Genomic DNA, 27,211 nt, shown 5'->3' with positions numbered 1-27,211 from the left:
CACTTTCTATTCCCATCCCATTAGTAAACTCACACTTGTAATTAAAACTACATCCCCACACTCTCTCTCAAATCACCCTTCAGAGCAGCCAGCCATCATCTCATTGTTTGTGACCTTGTGTTGCAGGCCATTCCACTCAAAAGTATCACAAGTCAATCAGCCTGTCAGCATAGATAGCTGTGGATGGAAACACCACAGGAAATGATTTAAAAGTGTGCTGCAGTTAAGAATTCATTATCTGTAGTGTTTCCAATCGCTTACCAATCCCTCTGTTCTCTCTTTATTCTGAACTAATATCCTATTCGCAATGTTAAAGTCCATAGTTGTTGAATGACCATTTGAATGAGGTACCAGAGAATCGCAGTAATGAATAACAGCCAGTAACAGCCTAAGGCAGATTTGTGAACACATTAAATTGAAAAACCAGCTGGTCCATCAAGTCTGCCATAGACATGAGTGATGGCCAGGTGTTCAAGATTTAAATTCTTCCCTCCATCTCTGCCACAATCACCCCACCCCAATCATCCCATTCCTCTCTCCACTTGCAACCATGATATCGTCAAGGAGAGGCAAAAATAAAGCAGACACCAATAAAGAAAACCATATTCTGCAAAGTTCCTCCTCAAATCCCTGAGTTAACTAAATGTTAGACATAAAAATACTTACCCTCAAGAAACATGTGATCACGGCACCAGAAAAACCAGCACAACCCTCTCTTCAACATATACTGAACTTCCAGCACATATTACCTTTGATTAGATTAGATAGTGTGGAAACAGGCCCTTTGGCCCAACAGGTCCACACTGACCATCCGAAGAGTAACCCACCCAGACCCACTTCCCTCTGACTAATGCACCCAACACCATGGGCAATTTAGCATTGCCAATTCACCTGATCTGCACAAGACGGTGGCTCAGTGGTTAGCACTGCTGCCTCACAGCACAAGGGACCTGGGTTCGATTCCCGCCTTGGGCCACTTTGCGTGAAGTTTGCATATTCTCCCCATATCTGTTTGGGTTTTCTCCCACAATCCAAAAATGTGCAGGTCAGGTGAATTGACCATGCTAAATTGCCCATAGTTTAGGTCCATTAGTCAGGGGTCAAATGTAGGGGAATGGGTCTGGGTGGGTTACCCTTCAGAGGGTCAGTGTGGACTTGCTGGGCCAAAGGGCCTGTTTCCACACTGTGGGAATCTAATCTAATCTATGAACTTTGGGAGGAAACCGGAGAAAACTCACGCAGACGTGGGGAGAATGTGCAAACTCAACACAGACAATCATCCGAGGCAGGAATTGAACCTGGGTCCCTGGTGCTGTGAGGCAGTAGTGCTAACCACTGAGCCATGGTGTTGCCCAGCCCTTTTGTCCCACCAGAGAGAAAAAAAATTCTTGCCTTGGCTTTCCAGACTTTAATTTAAGACAATACAAAAGATACCAAACCTTCCTGAACAATACTGATAGTAGACTGGCTGCTTGCAAACATTGAAACAGATTTGTTCTAAATTGTTTGTCTATTGTGCAATCAGGCTTGGCTTACACAACATTCCTTGGGTGTCATTTCAGCTGTTATAAAACACACCCAAGCCAAAATGGACAAATAAAACAGATTTGCTCTTCTCGAATTTTGATGACTGGTTTGCAGAAGCTAATTAACAAGACTGGCACGATAAATAAGCATTCAGCTGGTAGTAGCACTTCCAATGTTTCCCCTGGGTTTGAATGTTACTATGACCGCGAAAACGAAGCGCAAACTACTTTTCATCATCTGGATGGAGACAATTTGGTTGTTGTCCCTGTCCTTGCAGTAACAGCTGTCAACAATGCAAAACAGTTCCATCTGAGGCATTTAACCAGAATAAATTAAATGCTTTGAAGGAGCATATGTTGGAAGAATTTTGTGACTATGGAGGTGAAGTTTTGTCTTTCACAAGAAGCCTTGGAATAGCATGGAATTAAAACGGCAGCTAGAGTAAAGCTGGCATGATTTTTACAAACAAATTGTTAGTATGATTTTCCAATTAATTCTGAACTCCAGACAAATCTCACTGTCTATCCCTTTCACTACACCAGGCCTACCATTGATTTTTCCATTCAAGTCTATCTATAGACCTTTCAGGTGAAGAAATAGCAGAATGCAATTGTGAGAATGAAAGGAATGTGATGAACTCTAACCATTTTAGGTTGTGCAACTAACCCTTCTGACTTTACTTCAGGGACAGTGGGTTTGTCTCTATAAGTCTCACCGCAAGTGATTGGAGGTAAATTGCCCATATTAAGTAGGAATAAGATAACCATGAAAATATTTATGCAGATTTAATTGTTTTTTTTTTGCCCAGTGCTGAAAAGAAAGCCACATTATTGAAGATTTTTACAATGCATGCATCAGGCCAAATGCAAAAATGCCAAATTTCAACCATCACAATAATTTGTTCTATAGGAGGAAAGGGTGGTTGGCAAGACAATTTTGATTGGCCAAGATATTGTCAAGGAAAAAGTCACAAGGAATTAAAATCTCCCTGAACTTTTAGGTAAAAACAAGCCTCAGCCAATAGAAGTCGATAATGAAGACAATTTACATCTCAGGCATTGTGGGATAGAAAATTGTACTGAACACTTGTGAATGACAGGTGGTATTACATAAGGCAATAGTTTTACTTCCTGATTGATGTACATGGAATTTAATATGGGGAGGCAATGGCTTGTGGTATTAACTCTTGTCTATTAATCCAGAGACCCAGATAATATTCTTGGGACCTGAGTTCAAATTCTGCTCTGCCAGATGATGGAATTTGAATTCAATAAATATCTGGAGTTAAGTGTCTAATGATGACCATGAATCCATTGTTGATTGTCAGAATAACCCATCTGGCTCACTAATGTCCTTTTGGGAAGGAAACTGCCATCATCATTTGGTCTGTCCTACATGTGATTCCAGACTCTCAGCAATGTGATTGACTCTTAACTAATCCCTGGGCAGTTAGGATTGGGCAATAATTGCTGGCCTAGCTAGCAATACTCTCATCCTGTGAATAATAAAGGAAAAAAAATCAGACAGCTGAAATCATTGGTAGATGATTTAATACCATCCAGTTTGAACTACAGCCCCAGATGAAATTCTGCTTTGATGAACAACTTACAAACAGAGAGTATACATTTGGAACATGCAAGCAGTGATTGCAATTATCTCTTACTGGCCTCAGAATAACCGAAGGTTCAATTAGTTTCATGCACAAATACCGTTCTTGTTCCATCTCTGTCAGCAAGCATTCAAAAATTGGCAGTTTGATGTCATGTTGCTAATAGTAACAACAGACTTGCTACTACCAAACAAGAAATTGATCTTGTGTCCATTGCGTTTGGTGTGCTGCTTGGAAGGAAAGCGGTTGCATTTTTATGAATTATTGTACACCTCGAAATGAAGGTTGCTACTTCTGGGAAACAGACCATTTTCCATTGCTTCTACCATCAGTATCTCTTGAGCAGGGAAAGGCAGTATAAATCACTCACTAGAGTCCCCTATCCACAAGTGTTCCCAGCCAAACCAGCACTTTGTTTTCCGTCTACCTCAGTGGTTACCCTGTGGCCTCATTGACTCAAATTTGATATTGTTTTATGCAATGGTCCCATGCCCACTAGGAAGTGATCATGACTATAAAATAGGATTCTTCAAGGCAAGCAAAAAACATTTTTATCCCATCAGTCTGTGTTGGATTTGAACCCAAATCTCCAAAAAAGGTCAATATTTCACCTTATTGTGTTTTACCAATAACCATATTTTGTAATTAGCTTTTTATGTTGATCCTGGATAGCACTGTGGTGACTGCACCACATGCCAAACACTTCACAGCGAATGAAATACATTTGAAGCATAATGAGTGATGTAACTAACACAATTTCTGATATGTGCATTGCAAGGTCACAACAATGAGACCTTTCGGAGGAAGGGTCACCAGATCTGAAACATTAATTCTGATTTCTCTTCACAGATGCTGCCAGACCTGCTGAGCGTTTTTAGCAACTTCTGTTTTTGCTCCCAGCAATGAGATGTTGACCAGATAATTGTTAAATGATTTTGGCTATGGAATAAACCATTTCCAGGGCACAAGGGATAGGACACATTCTCTTATGTCACTCAGCACTTGGATCTTTTGGAAAAATAGAATGTGTAGTATGCCATTCAGTGTCCAAGCTTGCTTCAGCATTCAATTAGATTCAGGCCTATCTCCACCTCTACTCCATTAACCCACCTGAGTTTCATGTCTTTCAATATTCTTACCTAATAATAATAATCTCAAAATTTCACTTTTGAATTGACATGGGTTCAAGAGTCTTCTGAAGAACAGAGTGCCCAATTTTCCCCCATCTTTTATATGAAGGAGTGCCTTCTAACAAAACATATTAACAGGTTACACAAACCTCAAAGTTATGCTGCCCTGTTCTGCACTGCCTCCTTATTTAATCAAGCCCTTTAATTATCTTAATTGCCTTAATTAGCTCACCCTTCATAGTCCAGGGAATTCAAGGATTGTCTCTGCAACATATGACGAGGAATTTCAATTTTGTTAATAGATTGGTGAAGTTGCAACTTGGAGAAGGGAAAAAGGAGATTCCATAGAAATATTCAAAGTCATCAAGAGATCTCGACAGTAAATGAGAGAAAATATTGCTGCTCAAGAAAAGAAATCTGATGACAAGTTACAAAGTAATTGGCGAAAGAAATAGAAGAGATTTGAGGAAAAACATTTACTTTGGATTAGACGGTCTGAAAGTGTGGCGCAAGTGGGTACTGCAGATACTGGAGATTAGAGTCAAGATTAGAGTGGTGCTGGAAAAGCACAGCAGGTCAGGCAGCATCTGAGGAGCAGGAAAATTGACGCTTCAGGCAGAAGCCCTTCGTTAGGTAGGGTGTCTGAAAGCATGGTCAAGTAGGTTTCATTAAGGCATTTGAAGGCAATGACACAATTCATGAAAAGGAACAATGTACAGAATTATGGGGAGAAGGCAAGAGAATGGCACAAGGTGAGATGCTCAGTTGGAAAGTTGGCTACATGATGGTCTCCTTCAGGGCTGTAACAACGTCGTGATTTTATCCTGATAGTAAACCATTTTGCACAAATATCATTCCGATGAATCTTCATTGTAACCTCCCAACCTGCCCCCTCCCCTACACTAAAGTAGATATTCAGTGCATAGAATTGAAACAATGCTCTAGATACAATCCAACTCAAACTTTGTACAACTGCAGTATAACTACCATCCCTTTGTATGCCAGTCCCTGAGGTAAAGTCCAACATTCTCTTGTTTTATTTAAAATGACCTTATGTCCCTGTTCACTAGTTTGTACTACTTTCTGCACATGAATGCCAAAATTAGTTTACATTCACCAGAGCAGACATCTCTTCTAAAATACAAAACCTACAATAGTACCCCTTCAATATTGCACCAGATCGTCAAGCTAAACTGTGGGCTCAAGTCTTGAGAGTAATACTTGAGTCCACATGTTTCTAAGGTGAAAATGTAAGTCCTGCCACTGAGACTGAACTGAATTCCATTCATGTACTGCAGTTTCCCATCTTTGATGTGTCTAAAGTATTAAGATAAGACTTAAAAAAATTTAAAAACTAAAAAAAATCCAAAAATCTCAGGTCTGTGAACTATAACAATCTCTGATCTTCCCGAGCTTATATATTGACATTTTTACATGGAGCTATTTGGATCACAATTACATTCTCATGTAAAGTAATTAACTTTGGGTACATATTGCAAATCAATCTTTTCTATTTTAAAGCATGAATCTAATTTTGGGTGACAGTTTGAAACCAACTTGAACATCGCTTCTGTAGTTTATGACATCATTTGAAATGTTTGATCAGATGTCCATATTGGAATTGCCCCCAGGAGTCCAATATCTTTTAATGATGTATTGCAAGAATTCAATTTTATGCTGACAAATGCATTTCAAGGTTTCAATTTTGAGCTGAGAAATGTATTTGATATGCAGGGCTATATTGATAAATAAGTACCAGAATGCTCCTCATGTCGATTATAAGATTGAGTCATCTTTCACTTGATTAGCTTTGAAAAATAAAGCAAGTGAAGGCATTGCAGACTCTTAAAGTGTCGACCATTACCAGCTATATCATCAATATGCATAAAGCTTTATCGCCAAAAATAAACAAGTTGTATTTGACAAAACATGTCCTCTCAGGGTAACAGACTCAAGGGATTTAGAAAGTGCTATCATGTTGTTCCTAGCTTTAGAGTATTATGGTATTTTATTAAATCTTAGACATGAACAGTCTTTGTAGTGAGAAACTGCCAGTGAGATAAATTTTAAAGCGAATATTTTGCCAGTCAACAACATCGTGTCACCATTTGCATCATAAATAATTTGGTGATGCTAGCATTTTAAAAGACAGGCAGGAATGTCAGTTAGGTGAAATTAAGGACTGCAAGTCCTTTAGTAGCTGAAAATACAACCAACATTGATCAAGTCAGGGAAACATCTTCAGTTTTGCCATGACTTATGCTCTTTGAAGTATGTGGCTAGCAGTGATTAAACCCATAGCACAATAAACGCTGTTTTATATCAAAGAAGCATTACATATTGTAAGGCGCAATGTGTTACCTTTCTGTCAATGGGACAGCACCATTTAATGTCAAAAGATCTAATTAATTTTGCTATGTATGGTCCAGGGTCAGTTGAAGCGGAATTGCTTCTCTGTAGATTAATAATTGGTTATACAACAACAGGGGACTACCCAAATCTGCAAAAATAAAATGCTAGCATGAAAGACTGGCTTATAATTGTTCTGAATTTTCAACAAAGTGTAAATTGTAGCATATTCAAAACACAAAGTAAAAACTGCATTCATATGTGAGTTTCAAACATAACAAATGAGCTGAAGTTATTAAAAACATTAGGAGTCTGATCAATGCACCGCGCCACTAATTCGCAATCAGGCAGTAACATGTGGGCAAGGGAAAAAAAACCTTTGGATTATCATTCATCAGAAATTGCTGGACAATTTTCACCATATGTTGTAAAAATAGCATCTTGAGCCTAACTTCTTTGTGATTTTCAGGATGTTGCTGCATTTGCAAATTAATTTCCTGTTAAACTTACCACAGAAGTTTAAGATGAGTAATTAACTGTTGAAGTACTAATGACATGATAATTGTTGTTGACTGTCAATCAACTTCTCTGACTCAGAAAGAAGCAATTAAAAACTGTGGAGTCCTCATTCTTCATGCAGTGAATTACCACTGTAGATTTTAAAAGTGTTGAATTTTAAAATTATCTTCATGTTTAATTTTTCAATCTCTCACTTAACTCAAACTTTCTCCCTCTGCCTGGCTCTCTGTACATGATTTGACCTTGAATTCACCCAGTCAACGTTCTTGTAATATTTTTGAATATTGATCCCATTGCAAGATTCTAGATGCTTTGTTGTTCTCTAAGGTCTGTTCTTAGCTTACACCGCCAGCAACGTATAAGACAGTACATTTTTTAAACGAAGGGTGCAGGGAAGGATCTGATTAAATCTTTTCCTAATACTCAAGATACCTAACACCCATTTTATCAGTCAACAGATTTTCATAATGTTAAGGACATTGATTAATTAAGTGGTAGTCCAAATATATTTGTGCAGATCATGGGATGTCCATCATATTCCCAGTGCTGAATTCATTGCATTTCATGCCTTCACCTGGATTTATTAAGTCTTGGAAATGATTAGCTTTCCTGCTGATTATTGTCTTTTTATCTTTCCTGAGTTCAATATATGAAGAACAAAGCATTGGGACAATCAGAAGTTGATCTTGCTGGACTTGCAAGACAATAGTTTAGATAAAAAAAGTAATTAATTTCCCCTCACCAACTGCATCTTACTCTTCTCATGCAGATTTGTAGCATTTTCAATAGGTACAAAGGAAATAAAAGACCTAGGGCTATAGCTCATTTTCTGCATCTTCTCTATCCATATTTGACAATTATATTGTAGGAGCTAGGTTCATTCCAAAGTTAATGTACAAAGTTACTCAGATATAATTTAAGCAACAATTTAGTTAGTTTGATCATTTATTGTGTATTTAAAATCTTCTTGATGAGCATTCTTGCTGCCAGCACAGGTACTTTTTCCAATACACCAGCCAATACATCTCCACTAAGCTAATTTCTTGCTACCATACAGAGTGTACAGAAGGCTGTTTAGCCTTGAAAAATAGGTGATATGTAGTTGAGTCTCTATTTTATTGTTGCTCTGATGTTGCAACAGGCCATGCATAGATGGTAAAAAAAATCAAAACCCTTGTTCAGTACTTTTGTAGTGACTAATAAGTTGTTCTGGGTACAACAAGATATACAATACAATATACGTTCAATGTACATACACAGGAACACGCCTTAAGCTAATGCATAATTGAAAAGATTATTCAAGATTGAAATTAATTTACTTAGGATGCAAATTGTCATTAGAAATTCCTTCAACGTATGGTAACAGAAGTGGACTGCTAGTGTCTCATCATTTTTAGGGCAGTTTGTTTTCTCAGTAAACTTTTGGGATTTTGCTCTCTATTACCAAATAGCTCAGTGACATTCACAGCCTATATTCATGTAGGAAGGATAGATTCCTGGGTGAGGAAAGCAGATGAGGGATTTGGGAAAAATAAGCATGGAAAATTTCTAAAATAAGCTGTGTTACTTCAGTTACAAAGAAAGGTTGGAAAAGTTGAGACCATTTTGCTTGAGGAAGACTGAAGGGAAATTTGATAATGATATTCAAAATTATGAGAGGCTGGACAGATTAGATTAGCGAGAAATTGTTCCAATTGGTGGATGGATCAAGAGAAAGAAAGGTGATTGTCAGAAATATGAATGATAACATGAGGAAAATCTTTTTCACACAGCAAGTGATTAGGATCTAGCATAAGATTCCTGCAAATGTGTTGGAGGCAGGTTCAATAAAGGCAAGCAAAAGAGGATTAGATTGCAAAGTCAAAAAGAAGAAAGAGAACATGGGAAGAATGCTAGGTAACTCATTTTGATATGAGAGCCAGTAGTGCTGAATGTCCTCTTTCAATGACTGTAATCATTCTGTGATTCTTTTGAAAAAGAATAACTAAAATGCAAAATATATGGATTATTTCCCAAATGACATTTTGCTGTATGGTTTGGAGAGGTTGATAATTAAGACATTTTCATTTAAAATACAAAGGTAGCTCTGGCCACATCTCACTTCCTGCACCATCCCTATTCAAGTGCGACAACCATGTCTGAGAATCCAAGTTCTTTCCAACTTAACAAAATTAGTCAAAAAATATTTCCAATTGCAAATACCGCAGAGGGACACTCAGTGTCTTTAATTTAAAAAGTAGTCTTCACCATTATTATTACATCGCAACATGTTTCACCAACTCAAATATAAAGGCTGGCAGTTTCCATGACTCTAAGAAGGTTGCAGCAGTTTAAAGCACTGACGTCCCATTTTACAGTTCCATTCAAAAGCTGCAATAACAATTGTTCACGCAATTATGCACTGATCCGCTTTTTAAAGTTGCGAAACAAGAAATTGGTAAGAGTTTATACACCTCACCGATCCTCTATAAAAAATAATCCATTCAATTCAATCATGTAGTGTCATCCTCTTACCAGTGGTGTCCCTAATGTGCTATAATAGAATGTCTTTCAGAGGAAAGTACATTCAGCACAAAATTAAGCTGAACTTTCACAAGAAGAGTTATTTTCTGACCTATATTGACCTAATAAATTATCTGAATGGAATTTGAAAAACTTCCTTTTCTTTCTTCACCTTGAAAGGATTTATCTGCTTTACCATAATTACCTGAGAGGCTTCTGTGTGCAACCAAGGCCATATTCAAGATTGATATTTGAAAGATGTACTTTAGATTTATCTCCATAACTATAGAACTTTATCTTTGAGCTGCTGTCTAAAACAGTAAACCTTAAATCTGATTTCAGCTAGCTTTGAATTTCCTGCTCATTGCGTTCTTTTACTATACTCTTTCTGTCCACATCTCCTTTTACTAAATTTTACAATGTTGAAGTCCACTATAGATTCTGAATTCAGTTCTATTTGGTTCCTCCCTTAAATTGACCCACATTTTTTGCATTCTGCATTTGATTTACACTGACCAATACCTGTTTGAATGGTAATGCAATGCAGAGTATGCAATATTGACATATTAACTAGATCATCATGACCTAAAAACTGGGACTTGCTGACCTAATTTTCCATGCGTAAAACAAATGCAATACCAGTACTCTATGCTCAAAAGATGCCTCAAAGATTAAGTTATACTGAGTGCATGGTCCATGATATAGCAACTTTTCTGAATTTCGACTGATTTTTGCCCATACTTTGTGACTTTACATTCTCATGTTCTTTACCTGTTGTTACAATCCCCATGGACACTGAGAACATTTACAAAGAGATATAAATTCTTCAGCAATCAGCACAAAGCAATTGCCATATTAAGATTTAATATTTTATATAATTTTTCTGAGACAAACCCAAACAAAAATGAACATCAGCAGAATGTTACTTAGCAGGAACTAATCAGTAAAAGTATTGCCCATTAATTTTGTAACGCAACCAAAAACTAAAAACATCCCAAGATTCTTCTGGCTTTAACAGGATCTATTCTCCCGACCTGCAAAGGCAAATCTTTCCAGATGCTTTTAAACAAAGTCTCTTCAATCAATCTACTGGGCATACCTCTGGGGACTTTTTGGTCTTCAACTCTTCACAAGCCTCATTTCTTTACATCCATCCTCATTAGCATTCTGATGATGCTTCTCCCAGAATCAGTCCTTTTCTTCTGTTCAGCATTGAAGCATCCCAAATCCCTCAGTCTGACAACCTCTCAAGGTCTGAATCTACATGTAGAAAGGCCAGTTGCCTCTTCCATCATGTCAAGACAGTACAACTTACACCTTATATTTGATAAATTTTAACTTAAGTTTCTGTCTCTATAATCACATGCCTTGTCTCCAACAGATTTATTTTGAGGTTACATGAGCTAGTCTCTCGGAAGATAGTCAGGAAGGTGTTTTGGTCATAGCTCCCTTTACAAACTATTCCATTTTACCTTGAATTAAAGGAGACCATTTATAAAGTCCCACATTTGTAATGTGTGTTTACATACATGACATCCATTTATTAGCTCATTTTTCATTCTATCCAATTTCTTTCAGTTTCCTTGCTCTTCTGTGTACCTTCTAAAGAAATAATGCATGTGATTTCTGTCCATTTTTCTTGATCATAAAAATGAATGTAATGAACAGAACAATACAGCGCAGACCAGGTCGTTTGGTCCTCGGCCCAGAAAGTCGCTAATACGTAATTATGGTGCACTTCAATTGTGACCAATATGTAATGGGCTGTTTTTCCATTTAAAACTATTCTTAACTGACAGCTCTTTCACCTATTTTAATCCACATTCTCTTCCTCCCCACATGAAGCCAGATTTCGTAATATAAATCCCCATGTCGCACTTTATGAAAACCCTCTTAGAGATTTGAGTAGATGATCTCTCTCAAGTCTGCTACTTTATAATTCTAATGACATCTTTAATAAATTGGATCAGTATTGTCAAACATGACCTGTGCTTTTGGAAACCATATTAACCACTCTCTCTAATTAAGAATGTTCTCAGTGCTCACATGGGACTTCTCTTAAGGTGGCTTTCATTAACTTCCCAAAATTGATATGTAGATCACTGGATTGATTGACTTTGTTCCTTTTGCATAATGGGATAGGTGTTGAATGTACTTCATTCCAAACTGTTGGCACTGCAACAGTTCCCAACAGGTTTTACTTGAGGTATACCGACATCTGTAATTTCTTTCAGCAATCAGGGATAAATAAATTCAGGCCCTGCTTCTTATCACAAATTGACCCCTCTAATAAATTGAATACCAATTCTCTTGTTACATACATGATACTGATTTGGAGTTTTGCCCAATCCGCTTGGCAAGGAGTTGTTGGGTGTGTGAGTGAGTGAGTGAGTGGGTGGGGGAGAAGGGTTGGTGTCAAGCATACATGTAATAATTAAAATAAAGTGGAGGTCAAATATCTGTTCAACCCTCCTAATTCAGGTCTTTATCAACACTTTTATCACTCCCACGTAAATCCGTTATTGTTTTATTAGTTCTTCAATTGATTTTTTCATCGGCACTGCCTGTTGTTCACTATTCTCCTCTATCGTTCATTTTAATTTTTCGATTCAATGCTAACTGTTTCATGAAACTTTTCCAATCTTAATTCTGTCCATTCATTCTAAAGATCTCTTCAAACTCCAGTTGCTGAATTATCACACTCATTAACCAGTGCCCTCTCATCATTCATTCATTTCCACTTTGCAAGGATATATAAGACTTGTTAGGTCATTTTTATAAGGCATTTGTTTTTTTTCTTAATGCGGCACTGATCTGCACCAGATAATTTTCCTAGTTAACTGATGTTCAAATGAAAAGTATGTTTGTAGAGAAAGAAATTAGTAGTTGTTAAAAACAATGCAGAGAGAGCACTTAGTGAAATTTTTACATATCGTGGCATTGCAGCTTTTAGACTTGTTTCTGCAGTCTCATTTTGAAAAGCATGCGCATTTAAATTGTATTTACATTTGCAGATTTTTTGGGTTTATAAATGATTCAATGCAAAGTGCAATTAAACAAGCCGTATGTCTCAATTAATAGCGCTGGCAGTGGAATCACAAACGATCTTCTAAATATCTAACCAAAACCTTCTGCAAAACTGTTATTTGACATTGAGTAATGCATGCATTACCCTAACAGATCCATTACTTGGAAGTGTGAAGAATGGTTGCCTATGGAGGAAAAATAACTTATATTTGCATAGTATCTCATGCCTCCCACCACACCTCAAAGGATTTCACAGATGGTGGAGAATGTTAAATTGAAATTACTGCAGCTATGCTGGCAAGGGCATCATGCAACCTGCACACAAGATTACACAGGTAGAATGAGATAAATGACCAGTTGATCTGTTTGGAGCTATCAGGTTGAGAAGGGAACATTGGACAGTTTATTTGGAGGAATTCCACTATCCCACCCCCACTAGCTCATATCAGCACCCACATCCCCAACACCGTTACCCTCCTCAATGTATGAATAGCTCTACTGTCCAATCCATCAATGGCGACTAAATATCGTAAACTGATCTAGTCCTACTTGCCAGCTTCGACCATATCCCCTGAAACCCTACCTATTCATGTACCCATCCAAAAGGATTTTAAATGTTGTAATTGTACCCACTCCACCACTTTCTTTGGCAGCTTGTTCCATTCACACACCACTATCTGTGTGTAAACGTCCACAAGGTCCCTTTTCAATGTTTCTCCTCTTACCTTAAACTTATGTCCTCTAGTTTTGGACTCCCCTATTCACCCTATCCATGTCCCTCATGATTTTATAAACCTCTATAAAGGTTACCCCACAGCCTCTGAAGCCTCAGTCTATTCAGCCTCTCCCTATAACTCAAACCCTCCAACCCTGGCATCCTTATAAAATTTGTCTGAACCCTTTCAAGTTTAGCAAAATCTTTCCTATAGCAGAGGGATTGAAATAGAACATAGTATTCTAAAAGTTGTCTAACCAATATCCTGTATAGCTGCAACATGACATCCCAATCCTATACTCAATGCACTGACTAATAAAGGCAAGTGTACCGAACACCTTCTTCACCATCCTCTCTATCTGCGACTCTGCTTTTAAGGAACTATGTACCTGAACCCCTAAATCCATTTGTTCAGCAAAACTCCCTAGGAACCTACCATTAACTGTGTAAGTCCTGCCCTGATTTGCCTTACCAAAATGCAACACCTCATATTTATCTAAATTAATCTCCATCTGCCAGTCCTCAGCTTATTGGCCTATCTGATCAAGGTCTCATTGTACTTTGAGATAACCTTCTTTGCTGTCGACTACATTATCAATTGTGGTGTCATCTGCAAACACATTAACCATGCCTCCTATATTCACATCCAAATCATGTATATAAATGATGAAAAGCACCACAAGCCTCCAGTCCAAAAATACAACCCTACTCTACCACCCTCTATCTCCAGCTTCAAGCAAATTTTGTATCCAAATGGCTAGCTCCCCCTGTAATCCTTGTGATCCAACTCTAACCATTCTACCATGCGGAACCTCGTCGAACACTCTGCTGAATTCCATATAAACAATGTCTACTGCTCTGCCTTCATCAATCTTCTTTGTCCCTTCTTCAAAAAACTCAACCAAGTTAGTGAGATATGATTTCCCACACACAACTCCACAATGTTGGAAGTTGAACAGTTGCAGCTCATTCATGGTAAACTGCAGGCCTAGCACAAAGTCCAAGCAGAAGCATGCTACAACCACCTACTGTTTACAGAGGAGGAGTTTAAAGTAAAAGAAAATGAAGTGTTGTCACAAGCAGAAACTTGTCAATAAATCATTTAGAATCAAAAATAAATCCATATCATTCCTTGTTACAGACCGTGGGCTTAGTGCACAAGACTGCCAGTATCAAAGTTCTCTCTTCCTCAGAGTATATTTATCCATTGCATAGTTTGTGCAAACAAGGCGAAAGGAATCTGTACCTTCAAGGACTAAAATCTGAAGCTTACGTAAACAACAATATGAAGTCTGACAGACAGTACCCTAGCACTGCTCCTCTGCCTTGAATAGTATACAGTGTAAAAGATTCAAACTCACACTCCTTCCTAAGGCTATGTGGCATGAGTTATAAAAGAAGGGATAAAAGAGAATTTAAAATGGCAAGTAGTAGTTGGGAACAATCTCCATCCCATGCACTAAGTGAAATGCTCACTTCCAGTTAGCCTCCAGAAATAGTTCCTTCAATGATTCTCCAAAGCTACCTGCAACAATCCAACCTTATTTGACAATCCTGTCTAATTGGACCTGGAGAAAGGAATACTCATAAACATGTAGTTCTTAAAAGGGAGCTACACTTCAAGCTTAAAGCAATATTGCCACTTAAAAATGACAGTGGCAAATGAAAGCTACAAATTACGTTTTTCTTTCTAATAAATAGTTTATACCCCTGTGGACAGGGTCAGTTAACTCAGCTGGCTACATATTTAAAACTGATAGCTCAGGGAAATATTGGTAGGGAAGGTTCAACTGCTGTTCCAGCTGAGGTCGTCCTCGGACCTGCCTCTTCATCCTGACCATGCTTGAAGTGGAGTGGTGCCTCTCCAGCTGTATAACCAATTGTCTTTCTATAACAAAAAGAGAAAGGCTGAAGATCCCTAGTGGATTTTTCCTAATTATCTGCCTATCTTTTGTAGAGAGGTTACAGTCAAGAATATACGTGTGATGAGCATAATATAGAAATACAAACATGAATCTATAGGTTTCACACCATTTGACGGTTGACATGGTAGACGACTACATGAAATGGATACAGGCAATCTTATCCCTTTGACACCACTCCACAGAGATGGCAGTGTGTCATGCCAGTCATATCTAGCCTGAATTCTATTCATCTGGGAAAAGGTACAAAGGGCTGTAAAGTCTCTCAATGACAGGAACAACTTATCCAATCCCTGATTAAGTCAGAGGGTAGACGGAATGATGCAAGACCCCATCCTGGTTGTGTTAGGATGTCAATTAATCTCTGAGTCAGTTGATGCCCAATATCCCTGAACTCACTGTAATTTACTGATGATTTAGTAATTAGATGGCAGCTGCGGAGATTACCTGTGCCCTCAGAGGGTACCTGCCAGAAAATGTCGGGTTTGCCAGCTGACTTAAAGGAGACGAGTATTGTGCCAAACTGAGGGATCTGCTCTGGAAGCCACCACCTTGGCCTGCTCTCTCACCTAACATTAGTCAGTGAGGTCTGTAGATGCTGGAGATCAGACTTAAGAGTGTGTTGCTGGAAAAGCACAGCAGGTCAGGAGGCATCCGAGGAGCAGGAAAATCGACATTTTGGGCCGAGCTCATCATCAGGAACTTGATCATTCCTGATGAATGTCTCCGGCCCGAATCATCAATTCTCCTGCTCCTCAGATGCCGCCTGACCTACTGTGCTTTTCCAGCAACACACTCTCAACACTGACATGCTTATTGCTCAACCATGGTCTGGAGGTCCTGTTGTGATCCCTTGTGGAAGTTGTGCCACCACAACACCTCTGACACTGGAGGCAACAGTGAACTGCTGGCTTTCAGTTGGCTTGCAGGTTTAGCAGACTAGTTTTCTCAATTATCGCAGGAATTCCCAGGAAAGATCAACTCAGTCTCTGAAGGACACTTGATTCAATTATGGTTGGATTCCATTAGACCTTCCCCACAAAACCAAAAGGGGTTCTCTGAGCAATGGATGACACCCTGTCAACCCAACAGAATCCTGGCCCAGATAAGTTTTAACAAGTTTAAAGGAATTAGCACAATAAAATTTCCCAACCATCTTAAATGACAGGCAGCCCCAGAATACATGCCACAAACTGTGACTGCTTGACTTTGCTAAGTGCACATGCAGGCTATATAGCTTTTTCATCCAATTATATCTATTGTCAGTAAGGCACTCAAGTTGCAACTTACAAGTGAATGTCATCCACATTAGCATCTCCAGAGGCTTGACATAAGAACAGGAGTAGGCCATTCAGCCCTTTGAGTTTATTCCATCATTCAATTAATTCATGGCTTATCTTGTCTCTTGCAATTCTTTATGTACAAAGATTTTAGGAAGGTTGTATTCATCAGTTGCAGAACCACTAATTGTTAATCAGGCCTATCTGGGATTGACAGATTCTTCCACATTGAGTGCAAGTGAAGGTATAGTTGCTGCTGGGAGCAGCTGGATCTGTCCTTCTCCTCCTTTTCTATTTCATGCTCAGTCTCAAAGTTGTCTGTAGTACTCCTAATATAGCATCTACAGAGGTCACAATCTAAGGATTGCTGTTTCCACTGTCAGTTTCGATGTAGCATACAGATGGGAATGTTTTTGGGGAGTCCTTGAAATATTTGTGTGGGCCCTGTGTGTTCTGTTTCCCAGTGGTCAGGTGTCCACATAACATAATCTCGGACAGGTGAATGCCAATGTGGCTCACCCACCGCAGATGACTTTGCAGGAATCTGACCTTGATTCTGGTGATGTTGGCTGTTTCCTTGTGGTTTCATCCAAACCAATTGGCAACCCCCTTATGTCCAAGTCTCACAACAATGCACCAAACAAGCTCTTTTTAAGTTGTGAAAATTGAAACAATCCTCTGGTTGAAGAAGATTTAAGGTGGGAATACACAGGAGAAACAGGAACTTAGAAAGGCTGAATGAATTAAATGAAGAATTTGGAAATGAGGTAAAGAAAGCTTGAGTTGGAAAAGACATAGATATCACCAAGGTGAATGAGCAATGGAAACAGATTAAAGAATCTGTCAAGGAATGAGAGAGAAATAGGATAGGGCTTTGGACAGCAAAGAAATCAGGAAATCGCAGGTTATGAATAAAACAAATGATGAAAGAAAGAGGTGGAAGATGCCAATACTGAAGAAAACAAAGCTGAAATAAAGACACTTAAATAATAAGAAGAGAAACATAAAAGACACATAAAATCAGTTAGAAGAGCAGTCAAAAAATGACATTAACCAGGAAGTGTAGACCTCATGTATGAAAAAGCAAAGGATATTAAAGAGAATCCTGAACTAGGACTAGCAAGTCCCTTTGTACTTCAGATTTCTGAAGCCTTTCCCCATATAGAAAATAGTCTACTTCTTTATTCTTCCTCCCAAAACCTTTTCTTTCACTTTCCTACATTTTATTTCATCTGCCATTTCTTTGCCTACTCTTTAGCCTTTCCAAATCTTTCTATAGCCTCCCACTTCCTCAACACTACTTATCCTTCTATCTAACTTTGTGTCATCTGAAAACTTAGGAACAATGCCCTCACTTCCTTCATCCAGGTCGTTAATGTATAATGTGAAACAGTTGTAGTCCCAATACTGGCCCCAACAGAACACCAATAGTCACCAGCAGCCATTCTGAAAAAGACCCCTTTATCCCAGTTCTCTGCCTTTTAGCAGTCAGTCAATCCGTTTTCCATGCCAGTACCTTGTCGCTAACAGCACGGAGGCTTATCTTATTTAGACCATTAAACCATAAGACCATAAGATTTAGGAGCATAAATTAGGCCACTCAGCCATCGTTCAGTATTCTATAAGTTTCAATTGGATCACCCCCTTATCCTTCTAAATTCCATCGAGTATAGACACAGAGTCCTCAAACATTCCTCATACATTAAGTCTTTCATTCCTGGTATCATTCTCACAAACTTTCTCTGGACTCACTGCAGTGCCAGTACAACCTTCCTAAGGTATGGGGGGACCCAAAATTGCTCACAATATTCTCAATGTGGTCTGACCAGAGTCTTATAGAGCCTCAGAAGTGTACTTCTGCTTTTATATTCTGGTCCTCTTGAAATAAATGCCAACGTTGTATTTGTCTTCCTTACTACAAACTCAACCTATAAGTTGACCTTAAGAGAAACCTGGACTCAGACTCCCTAGTCCCTTTGCATTTCATATTTCTGAACTTTCTCCCCATTTAAAAAATAGTCTCTGCCTCACTTCTTCCTACTAAAGTACATGACCTCAAACTTTCCTAAATTGTATTCCATCTGTCTCTTCTGTGCCCATTTCCTAATCTATCTAAATCCTTCTGCAGCCTCCCCGCTTCAGCATTACTACCTATCCCTCCACCTATCTTTGTACCATCTGCAAACTTAGCTAGAATGCCCTCAGTTCTTTCCTCTACATTGTTAATGTATAAAGTGAAAAGTTGTGGTCCTAACACTGACCCTTGAGGAACACCAATAGTCACTGACTGCCATCATGAGAAAGACACTTTTATCCCCACTCTCTGCTTTCTGCCAGACTACCAGGCTTCTATCCATGCTTGTACCTTGCCTGTAACACCATGGGCCCTTATCTCAGCCAACCGTGCAGCACTTTGTTGAAGGCTTTCTTGAAGTCCAAGTTGATAACATCCATTGGCTCTTCTTGGTCTAACCTGCTCATTACCTCCTCAAAGAATTCTAATAGATTTGTCAGGCATGACTCCCCTTGATGAAACCATGCTGGCTTTGCCTTATTTAGCAGCCTTCTGTGTGGCAACTTGTGAAAGGCCTTCTGGAAATCCAAATAGGTCACATCTGCTGGCTCTCCTTTATCTAATTTGCTCATTATCTCCACAAAGAACTACAATACATCCATCAGGCATTACCTCCATGATCCTTTCCCACATGAAGGTGTGAGTAGTGCTTGGTATTCTAACATTTCTACCTTTTGTCTATTTGTAGGCTTGAAACATTTGTTCCTGAAAGCCTCAGAACAAGGCAGCAGCATAAAACACCTACTTTACAAGTTACCATCACAGCCCACACCCATCCCAAGAGGAGGTACTTTTTGAGGTTGAGAGACTGGGGCTAGTTAAGGCAAGAGTGGTGAGAAACATCCTGGTGCTGGCACAAGAGTAGCAGAGATCTGTAAGTCAGGTATCTACAAGGCCAACATCAGGAACATACAAAGTTTATCATATGCTGCAGTGTCATGAAGTTGGACAGTTTTAGTGGGAAGGGAGATGAGATTAATCTTTCTGCTGATGGAGGCATTCATCAACTGCTGGGCATTTCAGTTTACAACCAGCCAGTACAGGATGAGTTTATGATAATGGAGACCTTCAGTTTCATTGAGAAGATTTATGATGACTGCGGACAACAAGGTTCTGACATGGATCTCCTGAGTCTGAAGTTTGTATCAGCAGTAGTTCATCCTTGGCACTGGCTTGAAAAACAGAGTTTATGGAGCAATGGCATTAAGTCCCAAAAAAAGTCCCAAAGTAGCTGCTGCAAGTAAAAAAGTAAGAATTATTAAATCATTAAAAGAAATATGACAGTTCCAGAAACATGGTATAAATCTTGGAAGAACTGTAGTTCAAAGCTTCTTCCCCTTTAAGAGGCCTCAGATCAACAGAGCTGCTTGTATGTCCATTTAAAATGAACAAAAGGCAAGAGATTAAGCCTAATACAAACATCATGAAATTAAATCATACAGTCTGTGACATATTCTGGAATTGGATGCCCTGGAACTTTAATAAAGTGAATGCCGTATGAAAAGTCTCAGGCCTTTGGTATGAGCTGGACAATATGTTTCATCGTATTAGCATAAGAAATAGCAACACGAATAGCTGACTCTACCATTCTGTAAGATCAGTGCTGAACTTAACAGCCTTTTTTAAACCTTATCCACAAACCCATCAACAGAATTGATGAGAAAAATCACACACTATTGTTGTCCTCCCACCCGCCCATGCCTCTTCCAATTCTTGTTTTATTTAGACCATTCACGGTTATAAAGATTGTGGTCACTCTGGCAACAGACACCATCCAAATCCATCTTGGAAATAAAAATGCAAAATGGCAAACTGGTGCTGCACAAGAAAAATGTTCACCAAATATTGAACAAGCATATCTGATGCTGGGAAAAAAATGTAGATTTAATGGCTATACAAAGATCATAATTGTTTAAAATGATAATCCCTGTTGAAGGAACTGAATGCATTGGTATTGATATCATCATGTCAGTATACCTGTTACTTCAACTTGCTCAGTTCGGTTATAATTTACTTATGGAATTATTTCCTTGCTACTCAGATATGTAAATATGACTTTTTTAGCAGTCAATTACATGCACAGAATAAAATGGCGCTCATTGGTCATATAATTTACTGTTATCTCAAAGTATAAATGTGCAAAAACACATCACAAAGTACGGTGACAGGCATGTGGCCTGTCTCTTGACTGATTAATAATGGAACCAGTAAGTGTTCTCATGCAAAGTACGAGTCAACTGTATGATAATCTCATCAAGGAAAAAGAGGTGCTCACTCACCGTCCATCAGGGAAATGGGAGGTCAACTTGCACGTGTACTTGAAAGGTGTAGGGAAGCAAAAGAAATTAGTGTGTCCAAGTGATGACTTTTCAAACCAAAGGTTTGATTCTAACTCAGTGCCCTTTTTCTGTTGATATGTAGGCCAGTCTTTCATGACGGGCAGAATTGACTCCACTCCTTTTCCTTTTTTCTAGACTGTTTCAGAGATCCTTTCCAATATTCCAAACCAACAAGCCATAAGGAACAAATTGCATATCTGGACTGGGAGGCCAAAAACGTTCAGAGGTTTCCCCAAAGATACAGAGAACTTGGATCCCTTGGTATGTCAAATTTCTCAACTTCCATGCCCTGACCTCCCTTCCTTCCCACATTACCCATTACCCGGAACAATGTTCCAAATGCAGGAGGATGCCATGAATATTTAACCCCATTTCTCAAGCACACAATACACATTTAAACTCTGTCACTGAACAATTCTAATAAAAGCATAAACATACCTTAAACTGCAGCAATCTAAGAATTGAATTCAAAAAGCCTCATAGAATACACCATGCAATAATAACATGGAAAAAGATTAATGTGTTCAACTGCATTTTACATTTTAATTTTAACTCATTTGAAATTAATCAGTCAGCACCTTAGCTAAAATTAATAACAGTAATTTCAAGAAAAGGTATTAAACATTGTTACTTAATCATCCTACAGCTTACAATCAAAACTAATGATTTAACAGATCCATTTAAATCAGATCTATAGCATTTATCTGTAAATTTTTCATTTTCATCTCTCTCAGTAAAATGTTTTCAGGTGAGCTTGCAAAATGTTGGATGGCTCCTTTTTAGCAGCTTCACAAAAATGTAATGAGCAACAGACTAAGTCACCTTTTCACATGCTTATGTCAAGTATGATGCTTTGTTAGTGCAGCTTAAAACTTTAATGAAGATATATCTATTATATTTGCGCCTGCATGGAATCTTCAAGAAAGTTCTCCAAACGCTTGCCTGGTATGTGAAAAGAGCAGAGCTTTTGTGCATGTGAAGAATGCACATACATTAGGTGACCAGCTGCTGATAGTGATGTGTTGTATTGACTTTCTGTTGTTGCTCAGATGAAATATTCATAGCATATTGTCACGAACAGGAATATCAAGGCTGTAGTAACAAACCCACAGTTTACATTTACAGATAAAAAGGGTCAAATGCATCAATACTTAGAGATGTAACAGTGTTTTACAAGTTTTAACCTGTTTTTGAAAAATATAGAATCATTATATTGTGGAAGCAGGCCATTCAGCCCACACCAACCCTTTAAAGAGCATCCCACCGAGACCCATCCTACTACTCTACACTTTGCAATTCCCATGGCTATTTCAGTAAGCCTGCACATCCCTGGACACTATGGACAATTTAATCTGGCCAAACCACCCAACTTGCACATCTTTGGATTATGGAAGGAAACCAGAACCCCCAGAAGAAACCCATGCAGACACAGGGAGAATGTGCAAACTCCATCTAAGGGTGGACCTAAACCAAGGTTGCTGGCATCATGAGGCAGCAGTGCTGGCCACTGAGCCACCATGCCAACCACTTTATTCTGAGCTGTCATTCATAGACACTTAATGATTTCACATTTGCCAATAAATAGCATTCTCTGAAAATAAAGTATTCCAATCTGGTACTAGAAAAAAATAAAACTTGCATCTGAAGTTTCCAAAGGAAATCATTTGAGAAAAACAGTGTGTTTACACTCTATCCTTTTGTTTTCATGATCTGCCTACCTGGAGTTATTTGTGGCCGAAATCAATCAGTTGGATAAGTCTACTGGAGTTTTGACTCTTCTCCAAATGGATACCAGTCCATAGTTAATCACAGGTTGCAAACTAGATTGCTATTGGTATTGTATTGAGTCTGAATCAGAGAAGTTTGCAATAGGAAATCAGAATCGGGCGTGAGCAACATAGTGGCTCGGTGGTTAGCACTACTGCCTCACAGTACCAGAGACGTGAGTTCAATCCCACCCTCGGGAACTGTCTGTATGGAATTTGCATGTTCAATCCATGTCTTTGTGGGTTTCCTCCCACAGTCCAAAGATGTGCAGGTTTAGAGATGAAAAATGCAAGGTTAGAGAGATAGATATTGGCTGAATGGCCTGCTTCTGCATGGTAAGGTTGGCAGTAGTCAGAAAATTATCCCTATGAAGTTTATGTTTCGTTGACATTTACATTTGTGGTGCAAATATAACAAACTATCATAAATTTAGATTAAAGATATCTCTGTTCAATACTGCACAGCATAAAAGAGAATTGTTTGAATGGTAAGTTATAATATTTTATCTCTTCATGTTTCATTTTGAAATCATCTTCTTCTAGGCCCAGGATGACACAATAGTCTGGTGCATCAGAGAATGAAACTAGCCTTATGGAGCTGTTCGAAATTCAGGCTTGGACATTCACTCCAAATTGGATGTACAGTGCTCGGAAGTCTCTCAGCTCATTGCACCCATGTCAGGAAAAGTGTCCCAAATGATGGTTTGGGCAGAGTGGGTGAACTCATGAGGGTCTACCATCACATGGCTCTAGGAGCTTCAAGGACCAAAGCAGTCTGTTTCAAAGGGCTTCTTTGCTCTATGCAACTTTATCATTGTTCACTTGTGGAGTGTGGACATTGCTGGCTGGATCAGCATTTATTGTCCATCCCTTGTTGCCCTTGACAAGGTGGTGAGCTGCCTCCTTGAACTGCTGCAGTCTATTTCATATAGGTTGATCTTAGGGAGGAAATTCTAGGATTTTGAACCAGTGACAGTGAAGGAACAGCGATATATTTCAAATCAGGAGGATGAGTAGCTTGGATGGTAACTTGCAGGGGCTGATGTTCCCATATATCTGCTATTCTTGGCCTTATAAGTGGAAGTGGTCATGGGTCTGGAAGGTGTTGCCTAAGGATATTTGCTGAATTTCTTCAGTGCATCTTGTAGATACTACACACTGCTGCTACTGAGCATTGGAAGGAGCATTTGTGGTTGTGATTGTCAAGCGGACTGATTCATCCTGTATGTTGTTCTTGAATTTGTGTTCGTCCAGGCAAATGGGGAATATTCCATCATACTTGTGATTTGTGCCTTGTAGATGAGGGACTGGCTTTGGGGAGTCAGGAGGTGAGATACTCACCGCAGTATTCTGAGCTTCTGATCAGCTCTTGCAACCACTGTATTTATTTGCAAGTCCAATTGAATTTCTGGTCAATGGTAATACCTTAGGATATTGATAGTGGGGCATTCGGTGAAGGTAACATGTCAAGGGGTGGTGGTTAGAATATGGCTTATTGCAGATGGTTATTGTCTGGCATTTGAGTGGCATGACACTTATCAGCCCAAGTCTGGATATTGTCCAGGTTTTGTTGTACTTGAACATGGACTGCTTTGGTATGTACAGAACCATGAATGGTGGTGAACATTGTGCAAGTATCGGTGAGCATCCATACTTCTGACTGAATGATGTGGAGAAGGTCATTAAAAAAGCAACTAATGATGTTTGAGCTTAGAACACTACGCTGAGGAACTCCTGCAGAGATGGCCTGAAACTGGAATGACTGACCTACAGCAACCACACTCATCTTCAGGTATGACTCCAACTAAGGGAGAGCTTGTTCCCCATTACCATTCATTCCAGTTTTGCCAGAGCTCCCTTGATGCCATATTTGATCGAATGCTGCCTTAAGTTAAAGAGTTGAAAAATGTGGTGCTGGAAAAATACAGCAGGCCAGGCAGCATCTGAGGAGCAGGAGAATCGGCGTTTTGGGCATAAGCCCTTCTTCAGGATTGAGGCTGGTGTGCCAAGCGGGCTGAGATAAAAGATAAGGGGGAGGGGTGGTGGGAATACGATAGGTGGAAGGAGGTGAGGGTGAGGGTGATAGGCCAGAGAGGGGGTGGGGGCGGAGAGGTCGGGAAGAAGCTTGCAGGTCAAGAGGGCGGTGCTGAATCCGAGGGTTGGGACTGAGTTAAGGTGGAGGGAGGGGAAATGAGGAAGCTGGAGAAATCTACATTCATCCCGTGTGGTTGGAGGGTTCCTAGGCGGAAGATGAGGCGCTCTTCCTCCAGGCATCGTGTGGCCAGGGTCTGGTGATGGAGGAGGCCAAGGACCTGCATGTCATTGGCGGAGTGGGAGGGGGAGCTAAAGTGTTCAGCCACGGGGCGGTTTGGTTGGTTGGTGTGGATGTCCCAGAGGTGTTCCCTGAAACATTCCGCAAGTAGGCAGCCTGTCTCCCCAATGGAGAGGAGACCATATCGGGTGCAGCGGATACAGTAAATGATGTGTGTGGAGGTGCAGGTGAATTTGCGACGGTTATAGAAGGATCCATTGGGGCCTTGGAGGGAGGTGAGGGGGGAGGTGAGGGCGCAAGTTTTGCACTTCTTGCGGCTGCAGGGGAAGGTGCCGGGAGTGGAGGTTGGGTTGATGGGGGGTGTGGACCTGACGAGGGAGTCGCGGAGGGAGTGGTCTCTCCTGAATGCTGATAGGGGTGGAGAGAGAAATATATCCCTGGTGATGGGGTCTGTCTGAAGGTGGCGGAAATGACAGAGGATGATAGGATGTATCCGGAGGTTGTGGGGTGGAAGGTGAGGACCAGTTGGGTTCTGTCCTGGTAGCAATTGGAGAGGTGGGGTTCAAGGGCAGAGGTGCGGGAAGTGGAGGAGATGCGGTGGAGAGTGTTGTCGACCACATCTGAGGGGAAATTGCGGTCTTTGAAGGAGGAGGCCATTTGAGTTGTTCGGTAGTGGAATTGGTCCTCCTGGGAGCAGATGCGGCGGAGGCGAAGGAATTGGGAATATGGGATGGCGTTTTTACAGGGGACAGGGTGGGAGGAGGTGTAATCTAGGTAGCTGTGGGAGTCGGTCAGTTTGTAGGAAATGTCTGTGTTGAGTTGGTCGCCCAAGATAGAAATGGAGAGGTCTAGGAAGGGGAGGGAGGAGTCTGAGACGGTCCAGGTAAATTTGAGGTTGGGGTGGAAGGTGTTAGTAAGGCGGATGAACTTTTCAACCTCCTCGTGGGAGCACGAGGTAGCGCCAATACAATCATCGATATAGCAGAGGAAAAGGGTGGTGGTGGTGCCAATGTAGCTGTGGAAGATGGATTGTTCCACATATCCTACGAAGAGACAGGCATAGCTGGTGCCCATGCGGGTGCCCATGGCTACTCCTTTGGTTTGGAGAAAGTGGGACGATTGGAAGGAGAAATTGTTAAGACTGAGGACCAGTTCAGTCAGTCGAAGGAGGGTGTCAGTGGAAGGGTACTGGTTGGGTCGGGGGGAGAGCAAGAAGCGGAGGGCTTGGAGGCCTTCGTGATGGGGGATGGAAGTATATAGGGACTGGATGTCCATCGTGAAGATAAGGCGTTGGGGGCCGGGGAAGCGAAAATCATGGAGGAGGTCGAGGGCGTGGGTGGTGTCCCGAATGTAGGTGGGGAGTTCTTGGACTAAGGGGGACAGGACCGTGTTGAGGTATGCAGAGATGAGTTCGGTGGGGCAGGAGCAGGCTGAGACAATGGATTGGCCGGGGCAGTCGGGTTTGTGGATTTTGGGTAGGAGGTAGAAATGGCGGTACAGGGTTGTGGGACTATGAGGTTGAAGGCAGTGGATGGGAGATCTCCTGAGGTGATGAGGTTATGGATGGTCTGGGAGATGATGGTTTGGTGGTGTGAGGTGGGGTCATGGTCAAGGGGGCAGTAGGAGGAGGTGTCCACGAGTTGGCGTCTAGCTTCAGCAGTGTAAAGATCGGTGCGCCAAACTACCACTGCGCCTCCCTTGTCTGCCAGTTTGATGGTGAGGTTGGGGTTGGAGCGGAGGGAGTGGAGAGCTGCGTGTTGTGAGGGTGAGAGGTTGGAGTGGGTGAGAGGGGTGGAGAGGTTGAGGCGGTCAATGTCGTGGCAGCAGTTGGATATGAAGAGATCGAGGGCAGGTAAGAGGCCAGCAATGGGTCTCCAGGTGGATGGGGTGTGTTGGAGGCGGGAGAAGAGGTCGTGAAAGGGTGGGCGAGAATCCTTGTTGAAGAAGTAGGCGCAGAGGCGAAGGCAGCAGAAGAAATACTCGATATCTAGCCGCGTGTCGAACCCATTGATCCGGGAGTGTAAGGGGATGAAGGTGAGGCCTCTGCTGAGGACTGATTGTAAAGTTAAAGGACTGAGTTAAAGGACTGTTACTCTGACCTTGTCCCTGGAATTCAATTCTTTTGTTCATGAGCTTTGAGAAGATTTGTAGCTCAGATTGAGGTTCTGGATGTAAGTATG

At 40.4% G+C, this 27,211-nt stretch overlaps 1 protein-coding gene across 8 annotated transcripts in view; it reads left to right on the top strand.

Moving 5' to 3' along the window:
* Positions 1 to 27,211, top strand: part of LOC140463874 (protein shisa-6-like) — a 519,561-nt gene that overhangs the window by 431,467 nt on the left and 60,883 nt on the right. For 6 of the 8 annotated variants that reach the window (XM_072558312.1, XM_072558311.1, XM_072558309.1 and 3 more), the window contains one exon: positions 21,129 to 21,254. The exons of the other annotated variants lie outside the window; for them this stretch is intronic. In XM_072558312.1, the coding sequence (XP_072414413.1) occupies positions 21,129 to 21,254 (126 nt within the window). The remainder of the gene's footprint in view (positions 1 to 21,128; positions 21,255 to 27,211) is intronic. 8 annotated transcript variants of the gene reach the window in all.

The sequence above is a fragment of the Chiloscyllium punctatum genome, chromosome 39, assembly GCF_047496795.1.
Source record: "Chiloscyllium punctatum isolate Juve2018m chromosome 39, sChiPun1.3, whole genome shotgun sequence".
NCBI lineage: Eukaryota > Metazoa > Chordata > Chondrichthyes > Orectolobiformes > Hemiscylliidae > Chiloscyllium > Chiloscyllium punctatum.
The sequence above is the reverse complement of the archived record's forward strand: the minus strand, read 5'-3'. Positions and strand labels throughout refer to the sequence as shown.